This window comes from Misgurnus anguillicaudatus, chromosome 21 (genome assembly GCF_027580225.2).
Source record: "Misgurnus anguillicaudatus chromosome 21, ASM2758022v2, whole genome shotgun sequence".
NCBI lineage: Eukaryota > Metazoa > Chordata > Actinopteri > Cypriniformes > Cobitidae > Misgurnus > Misgurnus anguillicaudatus.
Genome location: NC_073357.2, coordinates 23,904,316 through 23,923,932, shown reverse-complemented (window position 1 = coordinate 23,923,932; position 19,617 = coordinate 23,904,316). Strand labels below are relative to the sequence as shown.

Genomic DNA, 19,617 nt, shown 5'->3' with positions numbered 1-19,617 from the left:
AGGGACGCAGGAAGTATGGCAAGAGAGACACAGCGTCTCGTTCCCTTCTCAGGGAACAACAGTTACATACATAACTCGTGACGTTTTCATGTGTCAAACACAACTATGCAAGCATTTTGGTATGAATCAACATTCGCATACAGAAGATATAAGCATTTAAAGTGAACAGTTTATCACGTGTGCTTAAAAAGTCTAGAATTTTTATGATATTATCCTACACTACACAGAAAATAATCTGGATTTTTTCCAGAAAACTTGCAAAAAATAGATTTAAGCACTTTCAATGACCTGTATCTATCGATGAATGTATATTTTCAAAAACTTCCCAGGGCCTTGAATTATTTTCCCCTTTTCACAAACTTTCAAGGACCCGTGGGAACCCTGTGGGATATGCTCATACCTGCAGAGGGAAGTTGTTCATGGTAAGTCCAGCCATCTCTTTGGAGAGCTATATGGGAAAACAAAGATGTTCAAGTAAGAGGAAGCAAACACCACACACATTTGAAAAGTCTTTAAGTCTTTCTTTGCACGCACCTGCTGCTGCTGCCTCTGGTGGTTAGCCTTCTGTTTGGCACGGCGCTCCAGGAACTGTCTGGCAAACTCTTTGGCTTCAACGGTATCACCCAGGTATGAGCAGATGAAGTTTAACACCTCGTACGGAGACTCCACCTCCTTTAGGTGCGCCACAATGGCGGTAACTAAAAATCACATTAGACACACTTTTAAACCCTCTTCCGTAAATTTAAAGGAATAGTAGAGTCCACCCCACGACTATGAGGGTGATTCTCACGAAACCATTGAAACACAACGGCACTAATGATTTTAGCTTTAAAATGTGTAATATAGTAAGATTAAAAAGCATCAGAATTAACACAATACTGTGTTCTACCTTGCACAATGTGTGATTTCAACAAAATAATTTATAATTGTAAATTTTATCTCATTTACTGCTGAAATTCTCATTACCGCAATGTGTCCGGCTGTGTTTGAACATGCGTTATGTTGTAATTTAATCAAATTAACACAAAATATTAAGAAAAAAAATAAATGGATGTTTTTCTAGACTACTTTAGATGACAGAAAAAATATTTACTGAATATTCATGTATAATAATAATGAAGAAAAATTAGGAAAATGATGTGTCCATGCCTGATGTTCTCATCTTCCGCAACACTTTTTGAGAACAGTTTAAGCACACATACAGAATTTTAATAAAGTTTGATTTTGAGTGACCAAGCACATGGACCAGTTACTTCAAGATGGCTACCAGGTAAGATCATTTTTTTACAGTTAATTTGAAATATTGTCTTGTCAGAATGCTTACACGACATTTTGATTATCATTACCGCAACAGATGCTTATTAAATGTTAATTTAATTAATAGAAGCATAATACTTTGATTTTAAATGCATGTGCAGGATCTCCAAATTATGTTCTTTCAGGTTTGTCATGTCATTTAGAAAATATGTCAGTGTTGATGTTTTCTGACTGTTGCGGTAATGAGATTTTTTAGGACTAATTTTTTAAATTATGTTACAAAAAGTGTTAAATGATAAGTAAAAGTTTTTAAATTAATGTTCCCATTTACTCCAGACTTTGTTTTTCAATGTCTGGTGGGAAAAAAGTAAATTTAAGCAATTTTTACATTTTCATGCTTGACATTTTTAAAACCAAGTTTTCGTGAGAATCACCCATGAAGGTTAGCTGAATGGGAACAAAATCACTGTTCTACTTCTGTATCATCTACTCTGTGTATCATGACAGAATTTTAGATTATTTTATTTATTTTAAGACCTTTCAAATTTTTTAAAATAATTTTGCAATGCAAAGAAAGGCAAAATTTTGTTGATTTTGCACTGTGATACTCGATTACAATTCTCAATTGTCAATAATGAATCTACTCTTGACTGATCTAATAAACATGAATTTCTCAGTCCACACTTACATACGATGCATGAAAGGATGAAAGTGGCAAAGCTACACTTTAACAGACGGAGCAAGGCTGATGTTTAGAGAGGCAGAGACAGATAAATATATCTTACCATCCTGGGAGGAGGAGGAATTATTGGCGGAGGTGTTAAGAGCATGCAGCATCTGTTCACACCAGGTGGTGAAGCCGTCTTGAGACTTCACCCCCTGCAGGAGTTTTAACAGCCGCTCCTCTTCCTCTGTGCGTTTGCGGCCCCTCATCATGTACTGCTCGCTGCACAAACGCACACGAACAGCACAGTTACAACACACACTGAATGTATATATTACTATTTAAAAAACCTAATCTTTTAACATTTTTGTTGTATAGGTTTTACGCAACACAAAGCGATAAACTTTAGTACCAACTAAACCCTTACAAGGAGTAAACATCACTACAGGACTACACAGTGACCGCTTTCTAGATAGTTGGGATGGACAACTTAAAAGCTTATTTAAGATGACTAAAGCGTAATTGGGTTTACCTGAGCGATGGACTGCTGCGGCTGTTCTTCAGGCCCATGTTGTTGCGCAAGGCGCTCTGGTTCTTAAGGGCCTCGTCCCAGATGCCCATCCCCGTTCCTGAGGGGCTGCCACCACCACTCACCTTTCCATCCAAAGGTCCGGCTCCCCACATCGCAGATGCGTCACCCCACTGCAGAGAGAAAGACATTCACAAAACTGGTCATATAAATCAAATTTTTCATGACATTTACACACAAAAGGTTATTCTACAATAAAAGCATATAGAGTTTAAAACTACTTATTCTTTTCAACCAATTTCCCTACATCTGAGACAGATTTGAGATGTTGGCCTGCCCCCTTCTAAACACTGTTTTCAGAGTACATCAGCTTTTTAACTCTTTCCCTGCCGATGACGAGTATTTTTGGCTTTCCGCAATACCGCTATTATGCACCAGGTGGCAACTTATAAAATACGGAAGTAACAGCGTTATGTCCGTGTATGTTTTGAGGATCGCTCTGAATCTGATCTCTGTCAAAAATCTTTCACAAAAATGTAATTATTTCAGCTTTTTGCATTTTGTGTTTTTGAAGAAACCTACCAATATTTGAGAGGTGATAAAAAGAGAAATAATGAAGGTTGGATGAAACGTTTTTTTTTTAAAGCAGAAAGTCTGTTCTTTCATTTAATATATTGTATGTTTATATATTTTAAGAAGAACATTTTCTGGAAGGCATTAAACTTTTGTGAAAATCATGAAAAATGCTGGCGCTGGCTGGCAACTTTTTTTCAAAATGCTGGCGGGGAAAGAGTTAATATGCACAAGTGCTAGCCAATGATAGCATAAGGCATTTACTTTAAAGTCTTAAATGCCACACAGTGTTTAAAGAAGGTCAAAAACAAGACAGAATATAACTTATGACTTCTAAATTATGATTTGTTTGCTTTAAAATTCCTTAAAAATTTTTAAGTGGCCCTCAGAGAAAATTACAAAATAAAAATATTGTAACGTTAAACAAATTATTATTTTGTTAAACAAAATAAACTATCGGCTATCAGCTGATAGTCATATCCTGTCAATCAAAAGAGAACAGGAAAATGCATGAATTTGAGATCGGTGTGTAGAAAAATGGAAAGAAACATCACTAGCTTAACCGTGGGTTCACACCACCCGCGTTTGAGGCGTCAAAATCGCATCTACCGCTTCTAGATTGCCGCTTAAACAGTTTGAGTTCACTCGCTTTATTCACGTGAAATTCTAGTCATCGAGACATTCACGTGAAAATTTGCGTCATGGGAGGGGCTTCTGCAGCTCCGCTCGCTTTCTGTAATCACGTCGCTACTACAGCAAGCTCCTAATTGGTGAAAGCGGAACGATTTTCCGCCAAAGTTCAAATTTTTCAACTCGCGCGTGTGCCGCGGCAACGCTCAATTCACACAAACTAGATGCACGAATGAGGTGGAATCGCATCTACTGTGCCGCACTAAACGCCTTATTCGCACCACGAAACCTCCCGACGCGCGTCAAGGCGTCTTCACATTGACTTAATATTGAAATCACTTGCGCTTGACGCCTCTACCGCGGCTGGTGTAAATGCAGCATTATGTTCAATAGTAGTGGCTATTACGTCAATAAATAATTTTACCTTCAGAATTTAGTTAGTGCAAGTTAATATAACCACAAAACTATCGGTATCGAAGATATCAGTCTGTATAATCGGCAATGGATAAAATTCTCAAAAAAAAAAAAAAAACCTTACCAGAGTTCAAAATTGGAGTTGTGTGTGTGTGTGTGTGCGCGCGTTTCCTACCCGTTGCTGTTGCTGGACTCTGTGCTGTTGTTTGTGCATTCTCTCAGCTTCCTGCTGGATGTCCAGAAGGTTGAGTGGCTTGCTCGGTTTCCCCAGCCCAGGAATGGGTCCGCTGTTCCAGCTGGACCCGGAACCTGAGGACCCCTGGCGCGGAGCCTGCTGGAGCAACTTCATCAGCAACTCCTGTTGCTGGTCAAGAAAGTGAGATATAAATAACTATAAATGCGAACAATTGTGTGTTTTAGTGAGAAAAAAAGTAAAGTTCCTAACAACAGACCTGCTTGCGTCTATAAAGCTCCTCCTCCTCTCTCCTTTTCTGCTCTTCTCTCCTTTTTTCATCCCTCCGTTTCCGCTCCTCTTCCTCACGCTGCTTGGCCCTGAGTTCAGCTTCTCTTCTTTCATGTAACTGAAAACATGCATAAAGATTGAGTTCGGAGCAATTCCTGAGATTACCACCAGATGGCATCACAGGCAGTGCTCACCTTCTGAAGCTGTTCTAGAATTGGACCCTGAGATGAAGAATTCATTAAATCCCATAAACTGGCCTCACCGCCTGCTCCAGGAAAAAGAAGACTTATAATTTTGGTCTACAGACAGGGTGAATAAATAGTAAATAAAGGTTAAGGTAAGTTTTTGTAGATCATTCAGTACAGCTTTTTGATAGTAGTCACACAAATTATAACGCAAAACCTGTATGCACTTTAAAGTTCTACTTAAGTGCTATGGAGTGCACAGTAGTGCTGGGCGATAATTCGATAACGATAATTTTACCGATATAAACTTTTTCGATAAAACGATAAGGACAGTTCGATAAGTGATCGATAATGTTTACGCACTGTGAGTAATGTTGCGCAAGCACTTCCGGATGCGGCACGCGCTCTTTGTTTACCATAGGGTTTACAATCAGAGTGTCAGTTAGACTTGAATGAGTGGAAGATGAGGCAAGTTATTCATTTATCAGAAGAGCCCTATGATTTTCGCGATGCAGATAACGCGGACGGAATCACGGAATCCAAATGCGCGGAAACATTTTCGTGTGTGTAATGTTGGACGCGCAAACAGGGTTCGTCAACACAGCAGACACAATAGGTGCAGTATACTGTACTTTCTTTCAGCGTCGGCCTTGCGCGCGGACACATCCGCACAGCTTTAAAAGTATATTTACAGGACATTCACAAATTCAGGAAACTGAGGAAAAACAGCAGATCCGCCACTGCAGTGAATATATTGTATGCGTATGCGCTCCCACAGCAACGTGACGCTCTTGACATCCATTTATCAGCGTGTATAGCTCGTATATGTATAACACACGCGTGATCACTGAACTAAGTTTTCTTTTTTGTTTAAGTGAACATAAACAGCTGGATGTTACCTCAGTATATTAAAATTTAAAGTAGACTGTCTTAGATCTTAAAGTGACAGTAGCCTGCTGCTTTCTGTGTCAGAAATGTGTTGATTTCATAACAAATATAGGCTATTTACATTTAATACAGATGCCTGAACATTAAAACAAGATTTTCGTATTTGAATTTGTCATGTTCTGAATAAAAAGTAGTTTAAAACCATTATTAACTGTCTGGTTTTTAAAATTTTCATTCAGGAGCAAAAATCTGCCTTTAAATTTGACAGGAATAAAGATTTGTTATTTATCATGATAATTATCGATATCGATTGATATGAAAAACATTTTCTCGATAATTTTTTGGGTCATATCGCCCAGCCCTAGTGCACAGCATTATTCAAATGTATTAATGACATTTCAACAGAAACAGGAAGTTGGTGTGGGACATACCACATTGAGTACCCCCTCCCATTTTTTTAAATAACCAATACCGTTTGTGGCAAAACCAGATTTGGAACTTGTGGAAGTCACTAATAAATAGATTCCCAAATTAGATTTATGATGAAACTGTTAGTACAGAATAGTACATAAAATGTAAATAGTTTTGTGTATGTGTACCTGCTGGCAGTGAGGCTGAGGTATGCATCATGGTATCCCACATGGACCCTGTATCTGGCACTGACATCGACCTGTTCAATGAAGGCATCATTCCCTGCTCTCCACATCTACATAACGCAGACATACACATTAGGACCCACAATGCAATGCAAATACATGTTGTGTAAACAGCAACATTTAAAAAAATAATTAACCACGTGCTTACCTGTTGATGAGCTGGAACAGCTGCTGTTGCTGGAGTTGCTGGTAAAGAGCGGTGGCAGCCGCTAATTCCTGCTGCTTCTTCAGACGCTCCTGATCCATATTACCCTGAGACGGAAAAAGATCAGACACGCATATTAACTGAAGAGAGATCAGACATGCACATTAACCCACAAAATAAGACACGCACATTAACCCATGAGAGAAAAAGATAAGATACATTTACTACGCTACGATCAGCGCACATTTAAGCATGGATTACAAACACACATGAAAAATCAAAAACCGATAATCAACAAAAACAAAATACCCCAACATTCACCCTTCCACCCAGAGACTCAAGATTGAACCCCGGGGTGGTTCAGGTCTAAAAAATGATTGATTTCTTACCCAGGAGGGGTGGAGGGGAGGGGCCAGGGGCAAAAGGCACACGCCCCCACATCTTAATCACTTCCCCCAGAGGTTGAAAGCCCTCATCACAACCACGTTTAACAAGCAGGTTCATTGTGAAATATCCCGCCTGAAACCATTCACACATCTCCACTGTACTAAATGGACCCTGAGGGGGGGGGGGGGGAAGAGATATTTAATGAAAGAGAAGACATTCATATACATATCTGCAAGTCACCTTGCTAATAAAGAATGTGTGTGTACCCTGAATCTCTCCTTGCGGGTCTTTGTAAAACCATTTCATGGCAGAGTCGTGGGAGAGAGGAAGAGCAGAGGCCGTGTTCCTGCTCTCCTGAAGAGTCTGCGTAAAACACTCTTCCTCTAGAGATGTGTCCTGGAGCGCTGCCACCATCTTTTCTGCCTCCTATACACACAGAAATAATCAGCATCTTCCACTGTTAAGAGTATCAATGACATTCATCTGGACTTCAATATTTACTTAAAGGACAAGTTCGGTATTTTACACTTAAAGCCCTGTTTTCGACATATGCGGCTGCCTGTGTCTTTAATAATAGACACTCCAGCCCAGTTGGTGGCGATAATCCGCCTTTGCCAATTGCAAGAATACAAACAAGGTTCCCGGCGCGGAGTAATACCGTACCTCAAAGCACATCTAATACAAGTCAATGGAGTTGGACAAAAACTACGATAAAACCTGTTGGAAAGCATCTTTAGCAGCGAATTTTGTGTGAGCATATCAGTGAACACCCCTGACCACTCGGTGAGTTTCACGTCTTTGTAAACGCAAGTTTAATGCATTTTAGGAAGGATTGTTCCAGTGCACCTCTACACCCATTGTAGAGGTGGGAGGTGATAGAACAAACACCCAAAAATTTTCGGGGCCAGCATCATATGTCCAAATTTCAGTCAAAACCGTTCTATTTCATCATAAACAATCTGAAAACAGGGCTTTAAGTGTGAAATACCGAACTTGTCCTTTAACAATACCATCATCCACTTCATAAATGTGTACAGCCAATGATAATATTGCTGTCTTTGTTCTAAATAAATTCAAAACAAATACATGTCCTCTGTAGGTAATTTTTCAGTCAGATATTAACTCAATTATTCTTAAATGGGACATTTCACAAGACTTTTTTAAGATGTAAAATATGTCTTTGAAGACCTCAGAGTATGCATGTGAAGTTCTAGCTCAAATATCATATAGATAATTTATCATAGCATGTTAAAATTGCCACTTTGTAGGTGGGAGAAAAATGTGCGTGTACTTTTAAATGCAAATGCGCTGATCTCTGCACTAAATGCCAGTGACGTGGTTGGATAGTGCAGATTAGGGGGCAGTATTATTATGATAAGATCTTCTTCTGACATCACAAGGGGGCCAAAATTCAATCTCCCATTAAAAACACTGTAAACATCTTTCCAGATTTTACACTGTACCTGTTGCAGGTGCTTCATGCCCTCATCATCCTCAATCTCGCCCCCCAGTGGTGGGAGGTCAGTAGCAGCAGAGGATATGGAGGGCGGCGATGAAGGCAGACTGGAGGAGGCACTGGGGCTCAATTCTAGCATGGCCTCTGATAACACTACAGTAAAAATGCATTTATTACAACAAAACTCAAAATGCGAGTAGTAAACAGCAGCAAGAATTCAAGAGATGGTACTACAAAAAAAAACACATCTCGGAGACAAACAAAACACTGCGTCAGTAGCTGACACTACGGGAAAACTCCTGTTGACCAGAATCCTAAAAACGTATTGATGATATTGAATTACACTGACCAATGCCATTGAAGAGCAGTATATATACTTATAATACACTCTTCGGAACTGGTATATAATATGTGCTATTTTGAGCTAATGAAAATGTGTCATTCCCATTCTCTCAGGTAACAGAGGTTACTATAGGAACTGGAGACGTTTCTTTTTTGAATACAGTTCACTCGAAACTGTGTCAGTAGCAAAAAGCAACTTGACCTAAGTGGAAATATGTTCACATACACAATTATGTCTGCTAGAACACCAGTAGGGCACCACTGAGAAATGTGACATTAATGATGTACACGCAGTGGCCGCCTGGAGACTCCATGAGCCCCAAGCATTCGGAGCACTTCGGGAACTCCAACTTAGACGTCTGTAATCCGCAGCAGATCTTCAGGGCTCTTGTTGCTTCAAGATTAAGGATCTGAGGCAATGCCGCCGAAGCAGCGTATTATACAGCAGTGGGACCCCGCACCCATATGGCACTGGCCAGTGTAATTCCCTTTGTTAATCAATAAGCCTTCAGTATTCTGGTGAAAAGGAGTTTTTCCTATAGCATCAGCCACTGACGCAATGATGAGTGAACCGTACATGAACAGGGTTTTTACCTTCACTTGGTAGCTTGCTGGGATTGGAGGGGGCAGGTTGAGGCTCCTCCAGGCCCAAGGGGGCAGCAGATAGCACAGCCTCAACAACAGGAGATGAAAGAGGAGGGGGAAGAGACGGAGGAGGAGAGGGAGAGATTGGCTTCACTTCAGTGTCAGATGCCAGAGCAGTCTCAATCACAACTGTGAAAACAAGGAAAGAGTTATAGGGGTGTTTTTCTAGATAGGGCTTAAACCTAGTCATAGATTAAAACTAGTCCTAGACTATTCTATGTTCATAAAAACTACTTCTCCCACTTTAGCTGACCAATCCACCTGGGTGGTTTACCATGTATTATACTGATCAAGAACGGAGTTAAACATGTCATGCTATATATATCAATACAAAGGTCAAAGGGTTTAGGATAGGGCTGCAACTAACGATTATTTTCATAATCGATTAATCGGGCGATTATTTTTGCGATTAATCGGATAAAACATAAATTTTTACTTAATTAGATGTTTTCACATATTATAGCTAAGTAAGGCACTAAAAATTAGGGTATTCACACACACTATACAAACTACGCCGAGATCAACTGCTTTAGTTTTATCACTGAAAGGCTAAAAAATAGCGCTGTACACAATGTGTTCACGCCAGAAGTCAGAAAAAACATAAAACATTGTGTTCAGTGCCTCAGATTAGATAAATAGGCGGAGAGAAGGCGGTCACAGTTTGCACTGTATGAATAACGCTGGATTCCACCGACTGCGGAACGGCGGCGGAGTCAATCGGTTTCCATTCAAGTCAATGTGTGTATTTCCACAGACTGCGTTCCGAATCAGTCACAGCTCCGGCAATCCGCAGACCTCCGGAACAAATACGCAGAGCTTCTATTTTTGGTGGATGCCGGACAGCTCCGCAGGGCGGAGCCATGACTATATCGCGTGATCATACCTGAATTCGCCAGATCTTGTGTCATGATCAGGGCTGGTTCAGCAAAACGTCATAATTTAACGTCATAATGGGCGGAGACAGACCTAGATATTGTGCGATCATCACGTGAATTTGCGAGACCTCATGGGTCCTCGTCACTTCAGCACGCAGCCGTTCTGCAACAAATACGGAACTGGTAGGTATTGGCGGACGGCAGAGTGGAGAACCGTAACGCAGCGGAGCCGATCTGCAGCCGCTCCGCAGTTGGTGGAAATCCAGCGTAAAACATGACTGACTTTGAGCAGGCAGCTCCCGCTGTATGAAGAAACTGCACCTGACGCGTGTGCATGTTGGCCGATGGTGGTGCGTGAGCAAGTGACATCAAAGACCAACTAATCGATAATTACATTTGTTGACAACAAATGTAATCGATTAGTTGTTGCAGCTCTAGTTTAAAGGGGCCATGGCACAAGACTTTTTTAAGATGTCAAATAGATCTTTGGTTTCCCCAAAGCACATATGTGAAGTTTTAGCTCAAAATACTATATAAATAATTTATTATAGTATTTTAAAATTGCCACTTTGTAGGATTGTGCAAAAATGTGCTGTTTTGGGTGTGCCCTTTTAAATGCAAATGAGCGGTTGGTTGCAATTCAAACTCAATTGTGCTGTGAATTTCTCTCTCTCTCTCTCTCTCTCTTTTTTTTGCACTAAATGGCAGTGCTGTGGTTGGATAGTGCAGGTTAAGGGGCAGTATTATTATAATAAGAGCTGCTTATGACATCATAAGGAGAGCCAAATTTTAAGACCCATTTTTTCATGTGCTTGTAGAGAATGGTTTACCAAAACTAAGTTACTGGGTCGATCTTTTTCTAGATTGATAGAGGCACTGAGGGCCCAATTATAGCACTTAAAGGCGGAGTCCATGATGTTTGAAAGCCAATGTTGATATTTGAAATCACCTAAACAAACACGCCCCTACAAACACGCCCCTACCCCAATAGAATCTGGACCTTCTGTTGATAGACCCGCCCCACACATACGCAACCCGGCATTTGATTTGATTTGATTGGCTATAAGTATGTTTTGGTAGTCGGCCCGTCTCCTTTTCCAATGTGTTTTTCAATCATTGTGGACTCCGCCTTTAAACATGGAAAAAGTCAGATGTTCATGCCATGGTCCCTTTAGAATAGATATCCAAGCACATTTAATATTTAACTAATTTTACACTTCAAATCCATTTAGAAGTGAATAATCCTGTTTAAAAGAATATTGCAATCTAAGCATCATATCCTTTTTATACCTTTTTCACTCTTGTCTGCTCTAGTGCCGTTGCTCTTCTCTGGATTAGGAACATCATCTTCCTCATCCTCCAACCCCTGGAACTCAAAGTCCTCTTCTGGAATGGGGTCTTTTGGGCTTTTCTAATATAGCAGAAGAGAAAACATGTCAATTTACCAAAGGAAAACTATAGATCAAAAATCAACAGACTGGAGGTTGTGTCTCACCTTAACAGACATAAACGCTCCAGAAGAATCAAAGGTTCCCATTTCACCATCTTCTTCATCTGTGCACCACTCTGGCAAACCATCTCTTTCTTCTTCTGCTCCTTCACTTCCTGCTCTTCTTCGGCCTCCCTCGTTCCCTCCATCGCGGAAGTCAAAATCAAACTTCCTACGGCGCACTTCACCGGGGGCAACGTGTTCCCGCCACCCAGCTGAGCGAGGACCACCATCTGGAGAGAAATGTAAAATTTTATACAGTGCTTAGTCAAGATTATTAGAATAAATCATTTTAAATGTGTAATAAAGGATTTTGCGATCACAGAATTTAACGCAAAATCAGCAAATTTTGCTGGAACTTTTTATATACTTTTTAATTTTTATGGAATGCTGCAGATTTTACGTATAATTTAGCAGAAGATGCCCCATGTGACATCATCACTTCACAAGTAAATAATTGTTTGCATGGATTTTAATTATAGGAATTGATTAAATAAAATGGCCTGGACCATTAAGGGGGTCGCACACCGAACGCGCAGCGCCGAGCCGTTCTAAAAAAAAAAAAAGGGAACACATTGTTTTTTATGAGTATACGCACACCGGCGCCGACAGGTGCCGCGGACAGCTTTGACTCAGGAAGTTGCTCAAATCCCTGTCGCGCCACTCACATCGTTTAATGGATGATTCTCACGAAAACTTGGTTTTAAAAATGTCAAGCATGAAAATGTAAAAATTGCTTAAATTTACTTTTTTCCCACCAGACATTGAAAAACAAAGTCTGGAGTAAATGGGAACATTAATTTAAAAACTTTTACTTATCATTTAACACTTTTTGTAACATAATTTAAAAAATTAGTCCTAAAAAAATCTCATTACCGCAACAGTCAGAAAACATCAACACTGACATATCTTACCTGGTAGCCATCTTGAAGTAACTGGTCCATGTGCTTGGTCACTCAAAATCAAACTTTATTAAAATTCTGTATGTGTGCATAAACTGTTCTCAAAAAGTGTTGCGGAGGATGAGAACATCAGGCATGGACACATCATTTTCCTAATTTTTCTTCATTATTATTATTATACATGAATATTCAGTAAATATTTTTTCTGTCATCTAAAGTAGTTTAGCAAAACATCCATTTATTTTTTTTCTTCATATTTTTGTGTTAATTTGATTAAAATTACAACAAAACGCATGTTCAAACACAGCCGGACACATTGCGGTAATGAGAATTTCAGCAGAAAATGAGCTAAAATTTCCAATTATAAATTCTTATGTTGAAATCACACATTGTGCAAGGTAGAACACAGTATTGTGTTAATTCTGATGCTTTTGAATGTTACTATATTACACATTTTAAAGCTAAAATCATTAGTGCCGTGGTGTTTCAATGGTTTCGTGAGAATCACCCTAACATTAAATAACAACATATTTGTCGCAAATCATTAACAATTAACATTGTCTGCTAACGTATATTTTGCATTTTGAAGTAGACGCTATCTGACCAAGCTCACGCTTTTTAATGTGCACGATACCTACGAGTTGTCCTAGACGCGACTCAGCACGGTGCTGAGCTGCGCGTCCGGTGTGCGGCCCCCTTTAAGTTATCCTTAACCTAACATGTGTTAAGTCTGTGTGTACCATCTCTTCTTGCAACAGCGAGTCTCCAGCTGCCTCCGGCCTCTCCCATCTCCTCCTCCTCCTGCTCTTCTCTCAGCGTACGCCAGTTGTCGCTGTCAGAGCGCATGAACTCCTTTCTTCCGACCGAACCTGCCTCCTCGAAACCAAGCCGCACCCCTTCCCTCCGGAGGGGCTTCTCAAAACGTCTCTCACTTCTGTAAATAAAAAAAATGTTGTTTAGTGAGAAAGCCAAGCACTAAGATTACAATGTGATAAACTATAAATATAGAGGGTGGGGCTGTAAATTTAAAGTGAATTTAGTGCTTAAAAAAATAGCACCACAAGTTTAGAGCACCACATTAACAGTTTGCCACACCAATGTTAATGCTTCTATGAAAGACTAGAAAATATATTTAAGGAAAGAATTAGCAAAGAGAATACCTGTCGTCCCAGCTTTGGCTACGATGGATCTCTCGAACACCACGACCGAAACCACCCTCTACTTCCTCACCACTTCTTTGGTAGAACCCCCCCTCGCCCCTTCCTCGTCCTAAACACACAGCACGATCCGCAATTCAGTGTTGCTGTCACTATGTGAACAATTCACATACTTAAAAATCAACAGGTCATCTTACCCCGGCCGCCTCGCACGCTGCCTCTACCTCGGTTCACCCCAGCAGGCGCAGCTCCATTCGTTTTACCCATAAGCCTCAGCACAGCCACACTATTGACAGACATGGAAAAGTTCCTCTGCAGAGAGAAAACAAAACGCCAAGAATTCAACCAGAACCGCAGGAGCAGTGGAGATTAAAGCAGCTCGAGCGCCGCTTTATTTTTAGCGTTAACGACGTGCCTGCCTCGGCTCAATACATCTACAAAACATGAAGTATGTCTAACCAGATTGAAACTTAAATACCTCGTCTGCTTGTCTCACCTGCTCCTCCTCAGTGAGAGGCAACAGTGCCAGCGGCTGCTGAGGTTCATCCTGAAGAATAACAGCAAACTCCTTATCCTGCATTTCTTCAGGAACCTAAAAACACAAAGTCTTTGACTATGACTCATGCTTAGCCTGTATATTCAAATGAAGAAATACAAATGAATACAAATATCAGGTTTACTGGAGAAACGTTGGACACTGGACAGGAGCATATATTAAGACGATAGAAAATGACTTTGTTGTTTAGAAAGGTCAAGTTTCAGATTTAAGAATGCAAGAAACAAAAACCTTGAGTTACTTTATAGAGGACATTTCAAAAGACTAAGATATAAAATAAATCTTTGGCGTCCCCGGAGTGCATGTGTGAAGTTCACGCTCAAAATACCATATAGATAATTTATTATAGCATGCTAAAATTGTAGTTGTGAGCAAAAATTTGCCGTTTTTGGGTGTGTCCTTTAACATTGCAAATGAGTTGATTTCTGGACTAAATGGCAGTGGCGTGGTTGGATAGAGCAGGTTAAAGGGCGGTATTATCCCCTTCTGACATCAAAAGGGGAGCCAAATTTCAATGACCTATTTTTTCACATGCTTGCAGAGAATGGTTTACCAAAACTTAGTTACTGGGTTGATCTTTTTTACATTTTCTGGGTTGATAGAAGACACAATTATAGCACTTAAACATGGAACAGTGTCAAATTTTCATGGTATGTCCCCTTTAAGACACCACTTCTAGTTTCAGGTAGGTTATGGCTGTACCCAATTATGTTACATCATACTAACACAGACCAGGGGTCTTCTCGGATCCAAAGAAATGTACCTGACCCAAACTGACCCGAATCCCTTTTAACCCAAACCCGACATGCAGAAAGAAACCTTGGTGGCCTCGAAACCAATCTGACCCGCTGCTCCATTTATTTTCCTTTGTTATCTGACGATGACATCAAGGTAAGTGTTAAAATGTACATTTAAAATTGATTGACCGGTGTGTCTCAACGAAAATGAACCTACTGCCAGCAACACAATGTTGCAAGCGCTATAGGCAAAGAGAGGAGGGTTTGAAAAAGGACATCAACGCACACCCGCGACATAGTTCGGATCGTCTTGGGTCCGTTAGGCAAAAACATTCATTTTTAATTACCCAAGAACCGATGCCGCTATTATTGTACCCCGACCCATGTCTGAGGCACACATGAAACTTTTAGACCTGAACCCGCTAGGGTCAGACATCTGCCTACAAGTTTTATGCTAACAGTGTTTTTATATCAAATATGCCAAGTCTATGTATTACTACATAAACAACATACTGTTAGGTTGCATTTACCCTGCAGGTCTTGATGCCCAATTCTGATTTGTTGACTACATCCATTTTTTAAAAGACCTGCTCACATCATCTTTTAAAAGTGACCCATATCTGTTATCGCCATTTACACAATACACTTAACAAAGCAATTCAATGTAGACAAACTACTGACTCGGAAAAGCTTATACTGCAAAGACAAAGTTATTATACAAGGTTTGTATACAAAATCATACAGCTATATTTCTGTATTAAGACATCAAACTTCAGCAATACCCCACTAAGTTGAGCCTTCATCCTCCATTGTGCTACCGAAAAGAGTCATGTGAGCACAGTTGGTGTCCACTTAAAGCTGATGTAATTTGCCCCTGTCACAATGTATGACATGCTTTGACAAGGGCATATCCAAACAGTGGGCTTACACCGCAGATGCAAAGATTACGATTTAAAGAATCTTTTTTTAAGAAAGGGTACCCTGAAAACCTTAAAGATGAAACGTTTCATGACAACACTAGATAATAAACCGCAAACAACAATGCAACCAGTCACATTTATTATCAGAATGCTTAAAGGCACTTCATGCCTGCCAATCACTTTCTTTTAAAAGCCAGTGCACATAAAGCAGGGGATTAAAAGCATCCGTTTATGGTGCACATTATTTTGCGGCCACTGTTGTTAACAACTAATCCTTTTATACCAATAAAAGCATCTTAAAGTTCACTGCTCAGGCTTATATTACGGATAGATGATACACTGCTTTAATACATACACGTTGCTGCTCTCCTGCCAAGTTTCTCATTGTAATGTTTACCAAGAGTCTCTGCATGCATGTTTAGAGTGGGAGGAGTTTTGGAAATGTTGCTAATTGTGCGGCCAAGTCTGAATTAAGCTATAGGTTAACATCACTTATGGCGCTTTTCCATCGCATAGTACCCCACGGTTTGGTTTGGGTCAGGTCGGGTCAGCTCACCTCACTTTGGCTCGGTTAGCTTTTCCATTGAGTTCAGTAACACTTCGTAGTGGGAGGGATTATAGGCGTGTCGTCATATTTGCGCTGCCTACTGCTGTGACATCATACAAGTGAGAACCTCATTGTACATTCCAATACATTTATCTGCCACAAAATTAAAATTGACCACCACAAATAGATGTTTGCACATCGCGTTTATCACTACCTATGTCTCACGTGACAGTTTCTGTACAAACACATGTGGCGTCAGTCGACGTGCTCCGCTGAGCCTCATTTAAGTTGCATTTAAGCATATATGCGCAACTTTATGGTGTTTCTGATTCTCAACCTGTGGATGTTTTTCATCGTTAAAAGGGAGTTTGGGAACTTATAGCACAGATGACAACATGTTTACTCGAGACAGCGGATGCTAGCATGAAGGTTAAACTAATCTTTTACATTATAGCGATGACGCTGGTAGTGACGATTCTGTCAGACCAATTAGTGATCTACAGTGTTTTCGTGTCACATTTTGGTATCAGCTCGGGTCGCTTGGAACCCGACTGAGGTGGTACTAAAAAAGTATCGGGTACTACATACTGCACCCAGTGGAAAAGCTCCCAAAAGTAAGCTGACCCGACCCAAACCGTGAGGTACTGTGCAATGGAAAAGCGCCATTATACTTTGAATGTGGGACTTTAAGAAGGATCTCTTGACAGAAATTCATTATAATATATGTACCCATATTATCAGTGGTGTATAAAGACCTTAATGAACTGTTGTGTTTTTATGAGTATTTTTATCTATATACATCACAGGTCTCCTTACATGAAAGTCGCCGCCATGTTTCTACAGTAGCCCAAAAAGGACAACTGATCTACAGAGCACATGTTGTCCCTACGTTTTCTCAGATGACGACATGTTTGTCCTGTCATAGCCATCTTTGGGAGCTTTTCCACTGGGTGCAGTACGTAGTACCCGATACTTTTTTTCGTACCACCTCTATTGGGGTTCAAAGCGACCCGAGTTGATACCAAATGTGACGCAAAAACACTGTAGATCACTGATTGGTCTGAGAGAATTGTTACTACCAGCTATAATGTAAAAGATTAGCTTTACCATGTTAGCTTGCGCCGTCTCGAGCAAACATGCCGTCATCCGTGCCCTGCTATAAGTTCCCAAACTCCCTTTAGCAATGAAAAACATCCACAGGATGAGAATCAGGAACACCACAACAGTTTTTTCCAGACTTGCAGTTTGTGGCGGAACATTCGCGACGAGCACGTCAGCATTATATATGCTTCAATGCAACTTCAATGAGGCTCAGCAAAGCGCCGTCGACCGACGCCACAGGTGCCTGAACAGAAACTGTCACGTGAGACAGAGGTAACGTTAGTGATAAACGCGATATGCAAACATCTATTTGTGATGGCCAAATAAATGTATGGGAATGTACAGTGACGCTCTCACTTGTATGATGTCACAGAAGTAGGCACGCAAATATAACGACACGCCTATAATCCCGCCCATTCCGAAGTGATACTAAACTCGATGGAAAAGCTAACCACGCCAAAGTGAGGTGAGCTGACCCGACCCAAACTAAACTAAACCGTGGGGTACTATGCGCCATTAGCCTATCTTTGCGTTTTGAAATTGAGGTTGGTTGCAATATGCAATCTCACCACTAGATGCTGCTAAAACCCACACTGGGACTTTAAATAATTATTTACTCATTACACATTGGTGACACGATTTTATAAAACATGATGGGTAAAATCACTGTAATGCACAGCCTTTTATGGCTTACTGCTTTATAGGTCACAGAAGGTACAGTCTATTTTTGTTGCACTAGAGCTTCGGCTCTGCGGTTGCCCATGGAAACCTTTATGACTTGTGTCAGTACCAGTAAGACGCATTTTTTGCATTTTCAAACTAACCAGTAGAAACATGTATTAGACATGCTCTGTTCATGTGAACACCACTAAAGACTAACCAGATATGAATAGTTTACTGCTCAACAACGCCAGAGTGATATAAGCCCGACGACAACACAAACACAGTGTAAAAATGATTTTTATTTTAATTTACTGTGTAAAAATATCCTCTTAATCAAAAGTCATGCTAAAAGGTCACAGTTTTTTGCATTTTTGCACTTGTGTTACTTATTATGTGTTATAATCAATCACCCTTTCACCGACCGTATGAGTTAAACATGCTGGCTTTTGCTGCTGTACCTTTAAGACTTTTATGAAAACACCCTCTTAGCATGACACATGATATAATGCTTTCTATGCCAACACGTGGACTAAGATTTAGCCCCGAGGTCAAATGTAGTTTTTAATGTTTCCACTCTTCAATAACAGTCGGTTTACAAAGCCTAAATTCACTGTGCATGCTCATAAAAAGCTGCACAAGACTATGATGAGCAGCAGGTGCCTCACACAGCTGGTAACAGCGCCAGGTTTGGGGAGCAAATTATGCTCCAATCATTAGTTCTTCCATTCAACCCCATGATTTGAGTGCTTAAAGAGCAAGTAAGATGTCATTACTAGTCAGGTTTTAATGAATTAATCTAGCAAGCATCATAAAGTTGTGTAGTTACTAAAAGGATTGTATTGGAGTAAGTGTCAATTAAGGCCTTGCCTTTTTATAAGCTCAATACTGTCATCAAAAATTATTTTAAAAGTAAATTACTATATTTGATAATTATTGCTCCAAGCATAATTATGCTACACATACTAAAAAAAACAATAAGTTCATTCCCACCTTGTTGTCTTTGACATAAAGTGCTAGCATCTCCTCTCGGCCATAACGGTACTCGGCCAGCTTGTACTTTGGCATAGCAGGAGAGGCAGGAGGGGAAGACACACTGCCTCCACTGGAAAGTGCACGGAGCCTGAAAGAGAGTGATCAGATGAGACGAGATCAAAAGAGATCCAGCGGGAGCAACATCCCACACTTGGCTACCCTCCAAGGACGGCCCTGTCGATGGTGACTGCTGTATATCCTGGTTTATTTTAGGATCTCTCAGTACCTCTGGTGGCTGTTTAAACTTTACACAAACACTACCCTGCTGAGATAAGCTTGTGAAGAAGGCTCTGAGGAAACACACCACCCCTGCATTGTACATTTCAAACCCAAAAATCCACTTTCTTTGGCTTAAGACCAACTATGCACAGAGGAGCCTTAGTTCAGTAGAGGACCACGCCAAA

General features: G+C 40.4%; 1 protein-coding gene across 8 annotated transcripts in view; it reads right to left on the bottom strand.

The window, feature by feature from the left end:
* The window catches only part of gigyf1a (GRB10 interacting GYF protein 1a), a 38,895-nt gene that overhangs the window by 8,305 nt on the left and 10,973 nt on the right, over positions 1–19,617 (bottom strand). For 2 of the 8 annotated variants that reach the window (XM_073859877.1, XM_073859882.1), the window contains 20 exons: positions 19,172–19,301; positions 14,136–14,249; positions 13,855–13,969; positions 13,661–13,769; positions 13,241–13,434; positions 11,605–11,831; positions 11,400–11,520; positions 9,184–9,363; positions 8,255–8,400; positions 7,063–7,217; positions 6,796–6,966; positions 6,408–6,512; positions 6,203–6,309; positions 4,725–4,798; positions 4,520–4,648; positions 4,243–4,431; positions 2,454–2,623; positions 2,043–2,203; positions 535–698; positions 401–448 (listed from right to left, as the gene is read on the bottom strand). In XM_073859877.1, coding sequence (XP_073715978.1) covers positions 401–448; positions 535–698; positions 2,043–2,203; positions 2,454–2,623; positions 4,243–4,431; positions 4,520–4,648; positions 4,725–4,798; positions 6,203–6,309; positions 6,408–6,512; positions 6,796–6,966; positions 7,063–7,217; positions 8,255–8,400; positions 9,184–9,363; positions 11,400–11,520; positions 11,605–11,831; positions 13,241–13,434; positions 13,661–13,769; positions 13,855–13,969; positions 14,136–14,249; positions 19,172–19,301 — 2,809 coding nt within the window. The remainder of the gene's footprint in view (positions 1–400; positions 449–534; positions 699–2,042; positions 2,204–2,453; positions 2,624–4,242; positions 4,432–4,519; positions 4,649–4,724; positions 4,799–6,202; positions 6,310–6,407; positions 6,513–6,795; positions 6,967–7,062; positions 7,218–8,254; positions 8,401–9,183; positions 9,364–11,399; positions 11,521–11,604; positions 11,832–13,240; positions 13,435–13,660; positions 13,770–13,854; positions 13,970–14,135; positions 14,250–19,171; positions 19,302–19,617) is intronic. The other 6 variants (XM_073859879.1, XM_073859878.1, XM_073859880.1 and 3 more) reach the window with 6 other exon arrangements.